General features: G+C 43.5%; 1 protein-coding gene across 2 annotated transcripts in view; it reads left to right on the forward strand.

The window, feature by feature from the left end:
- Positions 1 to 19,897, forward strand: part of MAP2K5 (mitogen-activated protein kinase kinase 5) — a 119,898-nt gene that overhangs the window by 7,924 nt on the left and 92,077 nt on the right. For both annotated transcript variants that reach the window (XM_032122633.1, XM_032122634.1), the window contains exons 3-8: positions 1,309 to 1,376; positions 4,915 to 4,984; positions 8,717 to 8,757; positions 9,505 to 9,572; positions 12,242 to 12,290; positions 17,198 to 17,262. In XM_032122633.1, the coding sequence (XP_031978524.1) occupies positions 1,309 to 1,376; positions 4,915 to 4,984; positions 8,717 to 8,757; positions 9,505 to 9,572; positions 12,242 to 12,290; positions 17,198 to 17,262 (361 nt within the window). The remainder of the gene's footprint in view (positions 1 to 1,308; positions 1,377 to 4,914; positions 4,985 to 8,716; positions 8,758 to 9,504; positions 9,573 to 12,241; positions 12,291 to 17,197; positions 17,263 to 19,897) is intronic.

Here is a 19,897-nt window from a genome sequence, read left to right on the forward strand (position 1 = left end):
CTCCTGTGCATTCTCTCTGATCCTTCTTGTGGATGTGTGGTGCTCCTTGTGTTCCCTGTTCCAGCAACTGCTTCTCCAGCCCTTCCTACTCAGTTCCTCGCTGGCCTGTGGGCTGTGGCCAGGTCCTGCTTCCACAGCTCCTCCTCTTTCCTGCCTCAGACATTTCCAGGGAAACATTTCTGTTTCCACTCACTGACTCTTCCTAATCCTTTCCTCATTCCTGCCTCGATGGGGGCTGCTCACCCCATGGGACTTTTAACACCCTGGCAATGCACCAGTTAAATTTCCATGACCCAAAGCTCTTTTAGGACGAATCTGTGCTCTCCAGTTCCTCTCCCAACTCCCATATTTCCAGGAGCTCTCTTCCAGGATGTTTTTAAAGTCCAATTCTGAGGATTTTATGTTTTACTCTTCTGCATTGCTTTGTTGTTTTTTTTTTTTTTTTTTTGTCATTATTACCTGCTCAGAGGCAGAATGAACAAACTCCTTTTCTCACACAATTTGAACTTCTTGGCTTGGATTTCTTCCCACATTCTTGTGCATAACTGGGAGCAGGAGGGAGTTTTCATCCAGGGATATAACAACACTTTTATACTGATAATGATGGGACATGGGGGAATGGCTTCAAACTGATAGAGGGTGGGGTTAGATGGGATATTGGGAAAAATTCCTCCCTGTGAGGGTGTGATGGGCTGGGCTGGAATTCCCAGAGAAGCTGTGGCTGCCCCTGAATCCCCGGAAGTGTCCAAAGTGAGGTTGGGCATTGGGGCTTGGAGCACTGTGGGAATAGGGGAAGGTGTCCCTGCCTTCCAGAGGGTTTGGAATATGCTGATTTTTAAGGTCTCTTCCAACCCAAACCATTCTGGGACTCTATGAATTACTAGAAATTAAAAAAAAAAATTTAAAATCTACAGTGAAAGTTACAATGAATTCCAAAGAAACTGCCCAAGTTCAACTGAATTTGGGAGAATTGAAATGCTTTTTTCCATTTGTCAGCAGAACAACTCGCTGGGGTCAGCGGGGGAATTCCAGCATGGGGAAGGTGCTCAGCTTCTGGAGAGGTTCTGGCAGTGAAAGAACTGCTGAGAGTGAAGTTCTGAGCACTTTGTCTGTGCTCCTTTCTAGACACAGTCACAGTTCTTGCTGGTTAATATTTGGAACCATTTGACATCATCATTTTGGAGTACTTGTGCAGTTGGCTTTTAGATTCTTCACTTTTATTTGCTGCTAAAAGTCCAGATGAAAACCTTGCCTATAAAATTGTAACTCTCCTCCTTGCCTTGCTCACGTGGTGCCTTCCTTTGGCAGATGAGGATGAGGATGGGGACCGGATCACTGTCAGAAGTGATGAGGAGATGAAGGCCATGCTGTCCTATGTAAGTACAGTGCAACAAATCCTGGTTTTCCCCCATGTTTATCAGCTTTTCTTGGTGTATTTTTGCCTGTCTCAAAGTGTTTAACTGGGCAATGTCCCTGTGTTGAGTTCGAATTTGGATATTCCTGGATTAAAGGGAGGTGTTTCAAAGCCGCCTCACACCAGATCCATGCTCATGCTCGACTTTAAGAAAGAAAAAAGACTTGTACACTTACTGACCATATCATAAACATTAAGAATAATGCATCTTAATGACTTTTGCATTAGGTATAGTGCAGGCTAAATGGACTATCAATTTCTTGTATTTTTTATGCAGTACTTAAAGTAACGGCTCATTAAAAATGAACCCCTGGGCTCTAAAAATTTTTCAAAATCTACTTTCATCTGGAGACTGTTTCACCCCTCCTAACAGAGGAGTTTCATTGTAGCTGCAGGCTCAATATTCATAGAGGATTTAAAGATGTATTTTCTGGTTTTCAAGGGGAGATAGATGTGTCTGCGTGTGCCTTTATGTAGGTATTAGGTGTGTGTAAAATCTGTCTGGATCCCTATAAATATAAATCTCCTGCAGAAGGAAAGGGTGCAGTTCCTTGTGGGAACTGAATCATTTGAACATAGCTCAGTGAAAGTGAAAGAAATATCATTTAACTTCTCTTTTCAAATGAAATTGATAAGCAAGAGGGTAAAAAATGGGGGTTTTCTCTCTGAGCCAGAAGGACTCCAGGTCCCTATAAATTGACTTGGGACCTGTCAGAGCCAAGCCCTGTTTGGGTCCACCCAGAGGAGGTTTTGGTGGGACTGCAGAGGATCCCAGAACAGTCTGGGTGGGATGGGACCTTAAAGTCCATCCAGTGCCAGTCCTGCCGTGGACAGGGACACCTTCCCCTGTCCCAGGCTGCTCCAAGCCCCGTCCAACCTCACCTGGAACATTCCAGGGATCCACGGGCAGCCACGGCTTCTCTGGGAATTCCAGCCCAGCCCCTCCCCACCCTCCCAGGGAACAATTCCTTCCCAGTATCCCATCCATCCCTGCCCTCTGGCACTGGGAAGCCATTCCCTGTGTCCTGTCCCTCCATCCCTTGTCCCCAGTCCCTCTCCAGCTCTCCTGGAGCCCCTTTAGGCCCTGGAAGGGGCTCTGAGCTCTCCCTGGAGCCTTCTCTTCACATTCTCAGCTCTCCCAGCCTGGCTCCAGAGCCCTGGGAGCATCTCCATGGTCCAGGTGTCTTGTTCTCAGCTCCTTTTCCATCCACTTTTGTGTCCAGCATCTCCACCTCCTTCTCCTGCTGCACACAGCAGATCACTGGTGATGCCTCCCCACCAGAATTCCTCGTGTTTTTCTGTTCCCCTTGTAAAATCTCAGCCATTTTTGCTGTTAAAGTGGAAAACTTGAATTTTCCTGGCACTGTCTCCAGATTAATCATGCCTTGGTAAGGTCATTTTTTTGCTATGCTTCCAAGCTCACTGTTAAAGTTTCAGTACATTAGAGTTATGATTGCTCAACTCTCTGCTTTCCCCTGAAAATTATGGGATGGCTGTAAATGACTTTTCTGCTTCAGCAGCTTTTCTTCTCTGAAAATTTTTCTCTTCAGTTTTAAACTAGTTTTTTATTTGAGTGTTGCACTGATGGTTTAACTTCCTCCCATTCTGTAGGCTTCGTTTTGGGGTGTGTTTGTGAGGAAACAAATGTTCTGAGCCTAGAAAATGCATGGATTTAATAAACTTGGGGTATATAGTGAGGAAGAAAAATACTCATTTTGGGGCCTGCAACAAATATTTGGAGGATTGGCCAACTGGGAAAGTATTTCTGGGAATTTTGACTTTGTGCAGGTGTTCTCCAAAATGTAAATAAAGATTTTTTTCAGTCTAAGGAGAAAAAAAATAATTCCCTGAGATTATAACTGAGAAGATATTTTGGATCATGCCCAACCTTATCTTTAGGGTCTTTGCTTTCTGAACTTGACATTAAATTATTCCAGGTCTGGAATTCTTTTAGGTTATGCAGAAATGCTTTGAATTAGGCAAATTTTGGGGGCTGGTGAATAGGATTCTTTGAGTTGGGCACTGCAGTTAATTAAGGACAGCCACGGAGCAGCACTGGGGCTGTTGTCTTGTATCTGTATAAAAAGGCAGTAATTTTTTTGACAGCCACTGATTGGAAAGTTGCTTGCAGCTCTCTGAAAGCAAGGGCTACATGCTCTGGATCAATAACTGGCAAATTTTCCATTAAAAAGAATACCTGAACAATGTTCCAAATAGCCACTGGCATCTTAATTTTCCATGGAAACCTCGAACGCTCGCATGTGGAGGACAAGTCATTTTCAGACAATTTTTCCAGACTACTTGTTAACAGTTATTGCTGTCCCAAAAGGTTGACAGCTTACATGATTGATATTTCATTTACTTGTCATCACTGGTGAGTAATGGACAGGGCCATGGTTTTTTCTCCCTCTCTCTCCCCCTCTGTTATATTTTTTGGGGGGCAGGAAACACTCTCGTGTGTGTTTATTTTAGTTTATTATTCTGAGAGTGTGTCAGAAATGTTCCTGTTGTGTGTAGAGATGTCTGCAGGTCATGGAGTGCCACGGGTAAAATGGGAATTAAAAAGTTAAAAGCTCATCCAGTTCCACCCCGTTGGCAGGGACACTTTCCCCTATCCCAGGGTGCTCCAAACCCAAATGTCCAGCCTGGCCTGGGACACTTCCAAGGATCCAGGGGCAGCCACAGCTTCTCTTGGAATTCCAGCCCAGCCCTTCCCCACCCTCCGAGGGAACAGTTCCTTCCCAGTATCCCATCCATCCCTGCCCTCTGGCAGTGGGAAGCCATTCCCTGTGTCCTGTCCCTCCATGCCTTGTCCCCAGTCCCTCTCCAGCTCTCCTGGAGCCCCTTTAGGCCCTGGAAGGGGCTCTGAGCTCTCCCTGGATCCTTCTCTTCTCCAGGTGAACATTCCCAGCTCTCCCAGGCTGGCTCCATGGTCCAGGTGTCTTTTTGGATTGTGATGTTGGCAGCTCCCTTTCCATCCCTTTTTGCCCATTCTTAGCCTTTTTTTAACCAATAAACATCCCCCTGGATCACTGCCGCAGCTCCTGTGGAGTTTGGTGTCTCGGGATGTCTGCAGTGACTTTCTGGGAGCACTGCTTTGGGATCCCTTTGGGGTTCCTTGGAGTTTTCCTAACTGCGCAGTTTTGGGGTATATTTGCACCATGTCTTGGTGTCCCTGTTTGGTTCTGCTGGCTCCTCCAGCTGTGGCAGCTGCTGCACTTGCTGTAAATGTTTCATCTCCTCACCTGCAGAAGCATTCCCAGGTTTCAGAGGAGCCTGGAGCTTTCCTGCTGAGCCAGGAACAGATCCCTGTGGCACCGCAGCTCCTTGTGTAAGTTCCTCTTGTTGTGGGAACATTGCAGATGGAAAGGAACTGTCCGAAGGCTGATGGGCACTGTGGCAATTGAAAAGAAAATTAAAATACATTGAATTAACCAATCCATGAGTGCTTTTACTGCTCCTGGGTCACTGAGTCATCTCTTCCTTGGGTTTCTTTGCAGTATTACTCCACTGTGATGGAGCAGCAAGTGAATGGACAGTTGATAGAGCCTCTCCAGATCTACCCACGAGGTAACGCTGAGCAAATCCTAATCAACAGCCCCGAGACCTGGTGCTGACACGGTTCCCTGGCATGTTTTGGGGAGGTTTAAATGCACAGAGCATGATGTTTACCTCCTAATTTGGAGAGAAGAATTCATTATGGTGGGGAGTGTGGAGAGAAGTACATTTATTGCATATAAAATAGCTAATTTCCTGGAGTAAATTAGACTAACGAGAGTCGGCTTGCAGAGTACATATTTAAGTACATTTAAAATACTCATTGGTGATGGCTCTGCCTGTACTCCAAGCAAAGCAGATGAATAACTGAAATCTTGGATATTTATGAAAATTGGGCTTTTCAAGACTCTTTTAATGTCATTAATCAGCCTGACAGACTGGGGAATGGCTCTGTCACCATTGTGGGAGTGGGGACGTGTCTGTCACAGGAGCTCCAGCCAGGACACGTTTTGAGCTGAGATTTGGGCACTTAGCAGTGGTATCCAAATATTCACAGCACTTTAATAGTTCTCCTGAACAGGGAGAGATGTAATCAATTCTGTGGACTGAGGCAATTGAAAAATAGGTCATCTCCAACCTGGAAAAAATCCGTAGGCAGCTCGTTGGGTTTTTGGGAATGCAGTGCTCTCTCTGAACTCGAATAATGGTTAAAAAAAAAAAAAGCCTCATGCATTACATAATTCATTCAGATCTCAGTAGCCAGGCTCTGAATCTCTGACTCTTAATTGATGAAACAGAGAAGGTTGAAATTCTCCAAGTAAATCTCCCAGCAATAAATTAATTGAAATAATTAAAAATTAAACTCTTCTCACTTAACTGATATTATACAAATAATCATACTATGAGGCTCCCAATTAAACATTCTGCACTTCCATTACTTACAACTCTCTGAAGTTTGAATTGGGCAATTAACCAACAGCCTCCTCAAACACGTGTTAATAAGGTCTCCAAAGGAGGCTGGGTTTCCTGGTAGTTCCGTGTGCTCCTATGGAAAAGAGACAGGAATTCAAGGGGAATATGGAAAATTATGTTTTTCTGGCTCAGGCTGGCAGGGTCTGATTGAGAGGGGCCTCCCAGATGTTTGAGCTGTGGCACTGCAGAGCCACCAGCCGGGAGCTGTGTCCTGCTGAGAGCAGGGGCAGCTTGGAGAGGGAAGGGTCTCCTGCTTCTTGCCAGGTGCAGATCGTGGAATCCTGGAATGGTTTGGGTTGGAAGGGACCTTAAATCCCATCCCACCCCTGCCATGGGCAGGGACACCTTGCACTACCCCAGGTTGTTCCAAGCCCTGTCCCGGCTGGCCTTGGACACTTCCAGGGATCCAGGGGCAGCCACAGCTGCTCTGGGCACCCTGTGCCAGGGCCTCCCCACCCTCCCAGGGAGCAATTCCTTCCCAGTATCCCATCTAACCCTGCCCTCTGGCAGTGGGAAGCCGTTCCCTGTGTCCTGGCCCTCCATCCCTTGTTGTAAGTCAGTACCTGACACACCTTAGGGTTTAAAGGACATTTTGAGATTTAACCCTCTCCTAGATTCTCCTTTTGGCTCATTCCTGCAGAATCAGCCATACCAATTCCTAATCCTGCTGCTCTCTCCTTTTCCTGTTTGCTTTGCATCCAAGGATAATCTCCTCTGGCTGGGCAGACTTGGAATTGTCCCTGTGCTGCTCCAGGTTCAATCCCCCCTTATCACCTCCAGATTTTCAGCACTGGCTCAGCTCTGGGTTTCCGCTGGGTATTTCCTCCTTCCCACTCTCTCCAAATTGCTCCAGAGCTCAGGTTTTGTTTCATCTTCCCAAATCACCTTCTTAAAACACCTCTTTTTCTAGGTTAGAGCTTTAAAACGCGTTTTCCCTCCCCAAACCCACCCCTGAGTTCTGCAGCTCCTCTGAAATATCGAACAAAATGTGCTTTCCTGGTCCTTTTTTTTTTTTTGCTTCCCTGCCTTCTTGTCCTGCCTCTTTAATGAACATCCCAAATTTTGTTAGCACAAGCACTTTTCTTCTGTGCCCTTTTGGCTGTGGCTCTCCACGTTCAGCACTTGAAAACCCCATCAGCAACGTGCAGCTTTCTGCCTCTAATTTCAAGTTCTTCCCTTTAAAGAGATTTCTTTGCAAGTCCTTTGAATCCTTTTCCCTTTCTGCCTCTCTAACTTCTGAGGAAACGTCAGCTCCTGCTTCCAGTCAGCTCCCAAAAACTCCTGTCTTCCATAGAAATCCTGTCAGGAGTCAATTTCCGTGTGCCATCCTGTGTTACCTGGGCTGTGCTTTATTTATTTCATGATAAAAATATCTTAAAGGGGAAAAAATTTTGGTATTTTATCTATTTTTTAATAGGTTTATTATTGCCATTTAGGTAGTAAGAGCCAGAGGGGGGTTTTGTATTGAAAAGAAACATCTGTATGTGATAAATCTATAAAAAATGTGTGTACACACACATGTATATCTATATATATTTATATGTATATCTATATATATTTATATGTATATCTATATATATTTATATGTATATCTATATATATTTATATGTATATCTACATCTATTTTAGCTGTATCTACATATATCTATATATTTATGTCTCTATCTTCTACCTATGTTATTTAGATCCCATTTGTGGAATGCAAGGTGAACACATCATTCAAATATGAACCATAAAAATTATTACTGATTGACTATCGTGTTCAAAACGTCAGTTTTAATCTATGGGCAAAATAGAATGGGCTTATATGTATTTATAACTTATAATTTCTGGTTGGTTTTTATTTTTTTAATGCCCAGAGTCTCATAATATTTTTGCCTCTTTAAGATGCACATGGTAATTTTTAATGTCATTGAAAGGCATGTGGCCCTCAGTGATGTGTTTAATGACTATCACCTGTGTCCTTCTGCCTAATAAATAGTTCTTGTTCCTGCTGTCAAAACTGGGAGGGCGAGGCACGTGCACAGAGTGAGAGAAAAATCAAATTCCTGCCTGCTCAGGCCATCAATCAGCAGTGACAGCCCCTTTAACACAGCGTTTGTAGGGCACCGGAGCTGGGAAATGGGAACTGCCTGGGACACGGAGCTCGGAGCCTTTGTAGCTTCTGCGTCTGCCAAAAGCACATCCCCGAGTGGAGAGCAGGGAATGTTCACTTGGAGGCACCTCAGGAAAAGGCTTCTTCCTCAAGCAGCACATCCCTCTAAAGCCAGACATCATCATAAAGTGCCACATTTGTACCTCTGTCGCCAAAAAGTGGCGTTTTCGGTGGCATTTATTCAGTGTTTACCTTTTGGAGGCTCACTGCTGTTGTCCCTGCCGCGTTTTCCCCCGTTTCACCCAAAGTGCCTCTGACAAAATGCCTAATTCAAGACGTGTGGCAGCTGATTCCCTGAAAATCCATCTTGCAAATATTGCTGTTAAATGCCAGGGAAAAACCCAGCGTGTGAAAACACGGCGACACAAGATTGGAATTTGAATTACAAAAAGAATCCCATCGTTTGAGCCAACAGTTCTCTTGATTGTGATGTGTTTTAAGCAGAAATTAGAATTTATATTACATGGTGTCAGAAAGCTCTTAGCATTTATAAATGCTCACTCCTGCAAGTTAAAAATCCTGGGCCGTAATTCCCACTCTGGGTCTCGCCAGGCACTTTTCAATCATTTCTCTCTGCTAATTTTGGTGTCACCCTCATTTCTTTTTAAAAGATTCATTTTGAGCAAATTTGTAAATGGCCCTGATGTGTTCTACAATTTAGTCAATTACTGTTTCAGCCTGCAAACCTCCTGGGAAACGGAACATACATGGCCTCAAGGTACGAATTTCAATAATTGTTTCAGGAAAGTTAGATGGATTTGTAATGCTGTGTTCCACTTATTGAAATGTCAAATAAAACTGCACTTTCTTGAGCTCTGACAAGCAGATTTTTTTTTTTCCTGAATTTTTTTTTTTCTTTTTTCTTTTTTTTTTTTTTTTTTTTTTTTTTTTGTGTGGGTGGGAGAAGGATTCATCTGCAAAATGTTGGCTGTGATATCTATATCAATATATATCTCTATGTGTGTATATAATTTCATTCAAAATGGGTTTGCCTTTTTGTTTTTAACCTCTGCTAATCATGTTCTTAAATTTTAGTAGTTCATTTATCAACTCCTGTCTGCCACTACTTCAAAGCTTTTAAACCCCCCCCACATTCCTGTGATTTCAGCAATTTATCCAAGTGCGGAAGGCACCGCAATGGAATTATTTGAGGTTTTTGATTTCTTATTGCTTCTGTAATCACATGGAGAAGACTATAAAGGTATTAAGTGATTGTTTAGTGTTTAAAATGAGAATAAATGATGGATTTATCACCTCTTTTAGTGCATTATTTAAGACGTGAGGATGTTGCAGCCCCGGAATTGTGTAGCCTGCTAACCTACATACAGCCCTCAACCATCGGCATGCCTAGCAACAAGCTAATTAACCTTCCTAGTGAAATGAGAAATTCATGGCAAATTACAGGTTAATTAGAATGGTGTCCTCTGAACACAGGATCTGATCAAGCTCCTCTCCCTGCCCGCAGGTGAACACGCGGGCGGGGGCTGCCAACAACAGCGGCTCGGCCACCTCCGAGGCCCTCCCCAGCAATAGGTAAGAGCCAAGCTCCTGTTCCTTCCCCTGTTTTTCTTTCATTTCCTTTCCTTAAACCAAAATGGAGCCTTGTGTGTGGTTGTTGCCAGCAGAGCTGGGGCTTGAGTAACTTTTCCAGTGGGATTGGCAAGGTGGGGAAGGCAGAATCGCCTCCGTTCATGCATCTCGTTGGGCTGGGGCTGCTGGGGCTTCCTGTGTGTTTGCTGCTGGAGAAATTGGGGTTTTCTGGGTAAGTCAGAAAGAAATTAGGGTTTTCTGGGTAAGTCAGAAAGAAATTAGGGTTTGCTGGGTGTTTCAGGTGGCTTTGTCCTTCAAAAGCATTGAGATGAAATTTGGGGCTGAGCTCACTGGTTTTAGTTGGTCCAATGCCAAGGTCTGCGTGTTCAGGTCTTCGTGGCTTGTTCATTCCAGGATTCTTTGATTTGGAAGTTTGATGCCCCATTCATAGGTTTGTAATAACAAATAGCCTAAAAAATAAAGCTTGGAGGTTTCTTAGTGTGAGGTAAGATTTTTTTTAAATCTTTTCAGCTTAGGTGCCTGTTTCCTACAGTTCCAGCAAAATTTTGGAGTCCATCCCCTTTATCTTGCTTTTTACATTCTAGCCCTAATTTGAAAACTCATATTTAGCTCTTAAAATGCAAGAGAACTCATTCTCTTTTTTTCCTAGGGATTTGTTTCTTAAATGCTGGAGGATAAACTCCTTTTTATTACATGAAAGTCATAATACTCAATACTGGTGTTAAAAACCTACAAAAAACCTTTATGTTTTCTTAAAAAGAAATAAGGAGAGTCTGGTTCCATCTTCTTCCTGTAAGAGCATATCTGAGCCATGGGAATAGAAACGTCTGGAGGCCCCTTTCAACCTAAATTATTCTATTATTCTAATAAGTGCGTAGTATTCCATTTATCCGTGCATCAGCATCCTGCTCCCTTTTCTCTCTGAGAAAAGGGAAGAAAAAAGAAATGTTGTGAAGATTAAGAAGATGAATTACCGGAGGTGAACGTGATCAGAGAGGCAGAGTTGTGGTGTTTGGAGGGTGAAGTTTGGGGGCCTGTCCTGAGGGTGGGACAGTCCCACAAATCCCGTTTCCCTGTGGGGACTATGGGAGATTCCAGCCTCATCCAGCAGCAGGGCTGGAGTTCTGCCCCACTGGAAACCCCATCTAAATACCCCTAAACCCAGTTTGCTGCTGCCTTTGGTGGCTCTGCTAATTGTGGAGATAAAAAAAGCCAGCCTGGCTAAGTTTGCCCCATCCCTCGGGGAACCATTGCAGCCGTGAGGATCCGACCCAAAACTCTTAAAAGAAAATAAATCTGAATGTCTTTGTGATCTGCAGTCCCCCCAATCTGAGCTAAATAAAGCTGCTTTCTGTCACTGCTGTGTGCTGTGGCTTTCAGTACTCCCTGTACTTTGAGCTTGTTCTTCAAGTGCATTGAAAATGAAGCTTCTAGAAGATTCTTGTCACCTTATCTGGTGGTTAATTGCCATTCCTTTTCCGAAACCTTCTGCACCGGGAGTTTTGTTTTTGAAGTAATTGAAAGTCTCTCTTTGTTTCATGTTCACAAATTGTTAGTCATGAAAGATGACAAGATCAACTTATGTTTCCTTGGAAAACTTAATTTTTCTTTAAAGTAGTCGTGGAACAAGAGGCCTATTAAAGAACAAAGCCACCAAATATGAAATCTGTGTTTTCACTGTTCCTGTTAATAATGATCTGTGATCAAGACACGTGCACAGGCCTTTCAAGAATATATTATTTTGTACTTTTTTTTTTTTTTTTTAACTTCAGTAATAAGAGCAGAATGTCCCTTTGAGATAAAGTTTTGCAGATGTTGCTGCCCAGGCAGTTTGTTGTGTTGAAGGAACAGTTTGTCAGGAAAGGAGGCAAAAAGCAGAATTTTGTGAGTGGGTGGGAAGGGGTTTGAAGCCATTCAGGGCTTTACTCTGTAGCTCACCAAGCTGAGAGTTGGGGTTTGGTAAAGTTCTCTTAGAAAAAATTAGTGTGATTTGTTTTGTTGTATTGCCATGGGAGTAGATTCTCCTGAAGAAGCACAGGGATTCAGCAAATTGACCTGGAATGGGTGCACATGGAAAGCTGGACTTCCCTCAGGGATTTAGGGACATCCTGAGATTCCTAAATCAGGAATTGTGCTCTCCTGCTTCCTCTGCTCCAGTCTGTGGTCAGGGGAGGTAGTGGGGCATCACTGGCAGCACAGCCCTGAGCTGAGATCTACGGGAATTCCTGAGGAATAATGCCTTGGGGAGCTCTAAAACAAGTCATGGCACCTGAAAACTGGATGTGAGCCTTATTTTGCTGTTGTTTTTTGAAACGCCTGACATGCGAGAGCAGCTTTTTAAAATTGTCCCTCGTAGAGCTGATGAGCAATAGGTTGTGTCTCACTGGGTACAGTCAGGTGTCTAAACCAGCTGCGGTGGAAAGGTGAAAAATACATTGATTTTTCTTAACTGCTCATTGCTTCTTCATTCCTGCTGTCTGCAGCTTGGCAGTGCTGACTGATGCTCCCCACACCTTCCCCTTCAAGTTTAATCTCTTCAGAATATGTAACCACGAACTTGCCTTGTTTCTCACAGCTTCGCTCTGGCTGACGGAGTGAAACGGCCCAGTCATTAAAAATAATTGCTTCTTATTTGGTTTGTTCTCTTCCAGCTTAAAAAAATCCTCTGCAGAGCTGAAGAAAATCCTTGCCAATGGCCAGGTAGGTGCTCTGGTGGAGCTTTGGCTTCATGGATGTCTCGTCCCTGCCTCATTCCAGGCTGATTGGCACCCCTGGATGGTGCAGAGCTGCTTACAGCTCATTTAGCTGTAATGTGTTCTTTTAACACAGGACTGGGGGGGGACCATGGAAACCCTCATGGCACGGATGAGTCCTCTGTCCTGATTTGCTGTGATTGGCACAGCAATTTGCTTCCCATTTCTCAAAATGTGCTAATCAGGTTTAGCTGCAAATAGATCGAGGCCCTGCACACGTGTTGAGCTGCTGCTGCCACCACGGTTCTAGGGAAGAAAGTTAATCAATTTTAAGTAACTGAGTCAACTGCTCACTTAGAATGACCTCTGTGGGGTTTAGAGCAGTAGATACTTAAAAATTTAGCAGGTTCTTGCAAGGATTCACTTCAGAATCATGGAATGGTTTCGGTTCGAAGGGCTCTTAAAGCCCATCTTGAAAATCCTCTTGTTCCAGATTCTTTGCTATGGGCAGGGACACTTTCTACTATCCCAGGTGGCTCCAAGCCCTGTCCAGCCTGGCCTTGGACACTTCCAGGGATGGGGAATCCAGAACTTCTCTGGGAACCAGGGCCAGGGCCTCCTCACCCTCACAGGGGAGCAATTCCTTCCTAACCTCTAATCTAACTCTGCCCTCCTTCACTTTAAGGCCACTCTGGCCCTTTATGCAGTGTTAAATTAATGGTTAGCCTTGATTTTAAAGGTCTTTTCCAACCTTAACGATTCTATGATTCTGTGTTGTAAATCCGTCAAAAATAAGGCAAAAAATCCAACCAACCAACCAAAAAAACGCAAAGCTGTAGAACACCACCTTGTTCTTCTCTTTTTGCTCCAGGCATTCAGCCTTGGCACCCAAAATTGACTGTTTAATGTTTATGGACAAACAGCACCGTTCTTTTTTTCCCCCATTTTGAGCTGAACGTACGGACGGGCTCGCAGTGACATTAAATATACACAGTTAAATGAAACTCCCTCCAAAAGAGCCCAGATTCTTGAGCAGCCACATAAATACGTTTTAATGTTTGTCACAGGCTGAGCCCTTTGGCAGCCTTGGAGGGAGGCACCTGTCCGGTGGCTCCGAGCTGCCTATTAGGCTCTATTGACTGAGACATCTGTGTCACTGCAAATAAAAGACTCTTATTGATTTTCTTAACTGCTCTTCACTTCCCCTCCGCCTTCCGAAGGCTGAAATCTTAATTATCTCGGATGCCTATTCAGTGCCTTCACACAATGACCTCTCCAAGCCTCATTGGCATTTCATGAATCAAGGAGTTGTGGCTGAGCGTGTCAGGAAGATAAAGGCTGAGCTCTGTGGTGTCCGTCAGCCTCACCTGGAACATTTTGGGGGGGGATAAGTGGGAGTTCCCCTCCAAAACGGGAGCCCAGCGCCGCTGAATCCCTGGAATACGCCTGGGACGTGGGGCTTTTAGGCTGAGTTCAGTATTCACGAGTTCCTGGCTCTCGATTTGTTAATGTTACAAAATTCATAGGTAAATTGTGTATTTCTCTTGGCGACTTGAAATTCTGCGAGTACCAGCATCAGGAGGCTGAACTTTTGAATCAAGGTGGTGCTTGCTCCGATATTACTGATTCATTTTAAAGTAAAATCCCCAAATGTGAGTAAAATCTCCCTGTGATTGGCTGGATTTGGCATTTTATTTGTTCTAAACAACAAAAAACAAGTGCTTGGTGTGCCCTGCAATAGATTCACAGATTTGTTCCTTGTGGTTTTGAATTTTAGAACCAAACTTCTTCTTACAATATTCAAAATGTTACTTCAACTCACTAAAAAAAAAAAAGAAAATAGGAATTAGGTACTTCTTGTTATGATATTAAAATTGCTACTTAAAACCACTAAAAAGAAAATAAGAATTAAGTTTTATACTTAAACCCAATTAAAAAAAAGAAAATAGGGATTAAGTACTTCTTCTTATGATCTCAAAAATGTTACTGAAACCCACTAAAAAAAAAAAAATCAGTTTTAATACTACCTTTTAGTCAACCTGATGGGAGTTAATCTGCTTTTTGTTGAGACTGAATGATTTCAGTTGTGTTCTGCAAAATTTGGTCACAGATCCACAACTGGAGATGGTTTTCTAGTGGTAATTTTAACTTTTGTTCATTTGGGGGGATTAAGTCACACTTACCATTACTTAAGCATGGCCTGGGTCATTATTTTTGATTATTTTTTGGCAGTTTCTGCTTTGAGGCATTCCTAATGATATTCCTCTAGTAGTTTCCATTTAGGTTTAATAAGGAATTCATATTAATCATTAAAAGAAGGGGACATGATTCTTCAAGATAATCAAATATTGACAGGTTAGAAATAGCTTTCTGCCCGGGTTCATTGATATAGGTGATGTGATATAAATATTTATTTCTTTTCTGTCACTCAGAGTAAATGCCACCAATTGATTCAGCATTGATATAGTGTCAACAGTTCATAAGAAACATTTGACTGGCTCGTGTTTCCCGATTAGTCTCTGCTCTATAAAGTGGGATTTACTAAATCTCCTCAATTGGCTGCTCCTGGAGTGTGACTGCTCCGTGAATCCATGATTGCCTCCACTCGGGAAGCCCCGGCACCGGGGCAGCTCCTGCTCCAGTCAGGATTAATCGGGCATTTTGCTTTTAATGATTTATGAGAGACACACCCTGATTTCATCCCCAGCCAGGTGTGAACGAGGGATGCTTTGTTTGCTGCTCCCTAATTGGAGCCTGCTTTGCTTTTCCATGAATTCCCTGAATTTTGGCAGCCAATCCAAGTTGGGGTTGCAGGTTTAATATTCCAGCCCTTCCTGCCGAGCCCGTGGTTATTAGGGGAGCGTTTTATGATGGAGAATCCAGTTTTCCCAGTAAAATAAATAAATCACCCCGTGCTTTTGGCATCTTTATTTGAGCCAGTAAATCACACTTTATCTCCCCATCAGCTGCAGATCCTCCCTCCACCCCAACATTCCTGTTTTTCCCTGGGCTTCTGGTTGCCCTTTGTGCTGGGCACAGAGGATGGAGCTGCTCCTACCCCTGTCTTTTAGGGAATGATGTGGAGACAATGCTCCCTTTTCCCAGTGAGTATAAAGCAGGAGAAAAGGGAAATGTGCTTTATGTCTCCAGTTCTGCTCAATTTGTTGTTTATAACTTGAGTAACCACCAAAAATTCTTCTCTTTTCCCCCACAAGAAACAAAAATACAAATTTATTCATGGCTTTGTGGGTTCATTTGATTTCTCTTCCAAGTGATTGGCTTAGAAGGACATTTTTGGGAATGCAAATGTTTGTTGTTACCTCCAAGACTGGAGAATTCAGGTCCTCCAGCTTGGAAGAGCAAAACTACTTAAAATTACCAAGTCTGCAGCCTGAGAGAAATTATTTTTGGTGCAAGGGGTCCGCTGTAGATCCTTTACATATTTGAAATCCTATTCATGAACGATTGTTCCTCGTGAGGTGCCTTTTCCCCTTTTATTTGCATTTTCTGATGAATCCAATAAGCAAAGGAGCTTTCAGTAATGAGATAAATGTTGCTTTTCATCACAAACCTTGGTGTTGGAATGGGCCATTTCATCCCTTCCTAAGGTACCTGGCCCAGGTTTAACCACAAATGGGTCATAAAATAATCACCTTCTATTTTGAGTTGTCTCAACTCAGGTTTTCCCAACACTCTGTAGAAATTCCAGGGAGAAACCAGGTTTTTGCTCAGGTAGTGAAAGAAAAGGACATCAATTTTGGATTAATCATTTCTGTCCTTACAACTTCTTTTAAATCAATAAAATATTTCATTTTCTGGTCATTAGAAATGCTGAGTATTGACTCTTTGGGACATTTGAGCTTGTGATCATCGCTTGTGTTAATACACAAAAATGACATCTTTAAGCAGCTAGGCCAAATCATGTGAAATATTTAACTTGGTGTCCCATAAAATACAAGTAATTACTGAAAATGAGTTAATGTTTCCTAGGAAAATACCTTTTCAAAGCAGGATTTGCCCAAACATTTGGAAGAGAAAATTGCTTTGAGCCCAGAACTAATTCTGATTAAAACATTAATATTTTAAAGCATAAATGTGCATTCCAAAATATCTTTAGTGGGATTTTTTCATTTGTGCAAAATCCAAATAACTCTTGTTTGTCCAGAAGGCTGAACTGTGGTTCTACATTTGAATTGCTTCTTGGGCAATATAATGATCTGTTGTAAAATCCATATAAAAAGGATCCCAAATTCAGGAATTTGCAGTGTGCAGTGCTTTTATCAGCTGCTGCTGGATTTCTGAGCATCTGAGTTGTCCCAGTGAGCAGAAAGATGGAGGTGAAGAATTCATTGTGTAGTTCAAGGAAAATGGTTTTTATTGCAATTCCAGACTGATTGTTTTTATTAAAAGAAGTGCTTTAGATAAAAGCTGCATAAATGGAGCTCTGCAGAGCAACCCCACTGACAGAGCTGCCACTCAATTAGGATCAATTATGCTGATTCCAGAATAAATCATAAACTTTTCCAGGCACACTCCAGCTGCCAGTTTCTGTCGGATTGTTTCCATTCACCTCCAACTTTGGCTCTGGTTATGTGCTGCTCTGGAGCCCCTTTTCCTCTCAGTATCTGTGCCCTGACCCTCTTGAGCTATATTATATCATTCCATTTTGACACCTTTTATCAAACTTTAATGAAATGACCCAGGCAAACAAATTGTCATTAAACTTTCCATCACTTTGTCCCTTGGTATCGTCTTTTATAAATTGGACAGCAAATGTTGTATTGATCTTCTCGTTCTTGCAGCTGAACTTGAAATGACCCAGACTGCTTGTTGTTTATGGCCTGGAGTTGCTTTTCCTTGACATTTCCATCCACAGCATGACATCTCTTTTGTTTTTCTTTCTTTCTTGTGGAGATGAATGAACAAGACATACGATACCGAGACATCCTCGGGCACGGCAACGGAGGCACAGTCTACAAGTGAGTGGGGGATTTCACTGAAAATCTGGGAAAAAATTCAAATGTAACAGCGTTTTTATTTTTACCCTTTGGGGCATAGATGGGCCCTTGCTGCTGTGCAGGAAAGGAATTCGTAGTATAAACTTTTAAACCGTTCTGAGGGCATTTTACTTTGTTTTTAATGCAGCTTTGAGTCCTTTCTGGGTAACAAGTTAATGGTTCACAAGTAGAACTTGGGATGTGCTGGAGCATCATGGATTGGCCTCCAGGATTTGCAATTCCTGCTGGCTCACCACGCCCTTCCTGGGAATGACAGCAGTGGGATATGGTGGCACCAGTGGCGCCAGTGCCCTGTCCTTCTCTGCCCCTTCAGAATCCCTCCTCCCCTTTGGCTGCCGCTCCCCTCCCTCCCTCCCAGCCTGAGAAACTCCCCCAAATTTTGGTGGCGAAGCTCCTACCCCGCAGCCAGGATTAATTTTAATATGGTAAAGATGATAATAGCACAGATAAGACTTTCCTGTTGAGAAAACTCCTTCTTATGCATAGTGCAAAGTTTAAACTACAGAATGTAATATCTGGTACTTAATAGTCTGCAGTGGGGTATGAAAAATATTCCACTGGGAATTAAGAAATCCATACTTTGTAAGAAAGCCCTGAGGGAGTAATAAAGGTTTCCTCCAGAGAGCTATTTACCATATACAGTAACCCAGCATCCCATTAGGGCTTTGTTTATACCTTAGACATTTTAACTTTGATATTAACATTTTTTTTTTCCCCTAAAATGTTTTAAAAGCTACGGTGCATTTAGTTTAGTTTCTAATTGGCTGCCAGCATTGCAAAACAAGTCCTCCTTGCAGAAGGTTTAATGGAAATGGGCTTCCAAAGCCTCCAAGGAGGAAATGCAGTCTTGGAGTGGACCTTTAAAATCAGGTTGGCCTTGGGGGTGGGATGTGGTTGGGAAATCTTGTGGATGTTTTCTTGGAGAAGGATATTCCTAGACCAAGGAACTTGAGGTAATTGTGTTACTTTCTGATTTTATTATAGATATGAGGGAGAATGTTGAGCTCTAAAGCTCAGCCAGTGACTTGTTGGTGTCAGAAGAAGAGGCGGAGAAGGTTCATAGAGGGAATTTGGATAAAAGGGGATGTAAGGCTGAATGTTCCCTGTTTGACATCATCCTGTGTTTCTGAAGGTGTCGTGCTGTGATCCCGAGCCTGGAGCGGGTGACTGTGGCATTTCCCTGCACTCTCAGACAGGGAAAGTCTGACCTGCAAAGGCAGGAGCCTGCTTCTGTGTCAGGGAAGTGTTTCTGTCTCTCACACTCCTTTTTATCCCGTTCTTATTTAAAGTCAGCAGCTGCAGTGACTTCAGAATCCTTCCCAGTGCAGGAGTCATTCCAGCCTGCTCCAGGGAACGGGCACTGGTTTTGTGTGTGGGTGTTTTACACATTATCATGGAATCCTGGAATGGTTTGGATGGGAAGGGAACTTAAAGCTCATCCCATTCCATGCGCAGGGACACCTTCCACTATCCCAGGGTGCTCCAAGCCCCGTCCAACCTGGCCTTGGACACTTCCAGGGATCCAGGGGCAGCCACGGCTTCTCTGGGCACCCTGTGCCAGGGCCTCACACCCTCACAGGGAGGAATTCCTTCCCAATATCCCATCCATCCCTGCCCTCTGGCAGTGGGAAGCCATTCCCTGGGTCCTGTCCCTCCATGCCTTGTCCCCAGTCCCTCTCCAGCTTTCCTGGAGCCCCTTTAGGCCCTGCAAGGGGCTCTGAGCTCTCCCTGGATCCTTCTCTTCTCCAGGTGAACATTCCCAGCTCTCCCAGGCTGGCTCCAGAGCAGAGGGGCTCCAGCCCCGTGGCAGAACTCCCTAGCTTGGAGCAATCCCCCCTTCCCAAAATGTTCCCAGTTCTCAGTCTCCAGCGGAGCATCCGCACCCCAATAGAGAATAAGGGGTTCAGACTGGAACACTCACAGGTAGCTGGATTGCCCCAGCCACGCACAGCAGCCCACAGATATTTTATTCCAGTAAATCGATGAACATTTGTCAAGTAAAATTAATTGCAGAGGTTGGGCTGTTTCCCCCTCGCAGCGTGGGGCTGCCGGCTCGGGGAGGAGAGGCTGTGTGGGTATTGATCTGCAGCTGAAGAACGAGCCTGTCTACGCCCTTTTTATTCTTTTTTTGTTGTTGTTGTTATCCTTATCTTTTTTTTTTTCATTCCCCCTCTCTTCCCAGCTCTTTATCCTAACTCATATCCATTATGGCAATGATATATTCCCAGCACTCGGGGAACAAGACAGCGCGTCGCAGGTCGCTGAGCAAAAATTTTCCAGCCTCTCTTTTCCATGGGAATGAAGCACTATTGAAATAGTTTATTGAGATTGAAGTATTGATCACTTTTCCTGCTCCCCCTGGCTGGAGGTGGGGGGAGAGGGGAGCTGGGGTTGTTCTCTTTGGAAGACTATGTTTAGTTAGAAAATGGATTTCATTTATTTGGGTTCTTTACAGCTGCAACTGGTTTATTGCTCGGAGAAGAGGTATCTTAGCTTTATTTTTATGACAGTATAATTATACTTTAGAAATACACTTGATTACTGTGTGTAGCAAAATTGTTCCACTATATTGGCTTGGCCAATATTGCTATACAAA

Source organism: Corvus moneduloides, chromosome 13 (genome assembly GCF_009650955.1).
Source record: "Corvus moneduloides isolate bCorMon1 chromosome 13, bCorMon1.pri, whole genome shotgun sequence".
In the NCBI taxonomy this organism is placed as follows: Eukaryota; Metazoa; Chordata; class Aves; order Passeriformes; family Corvidae; genus Corvus; species Corvus moneduloides.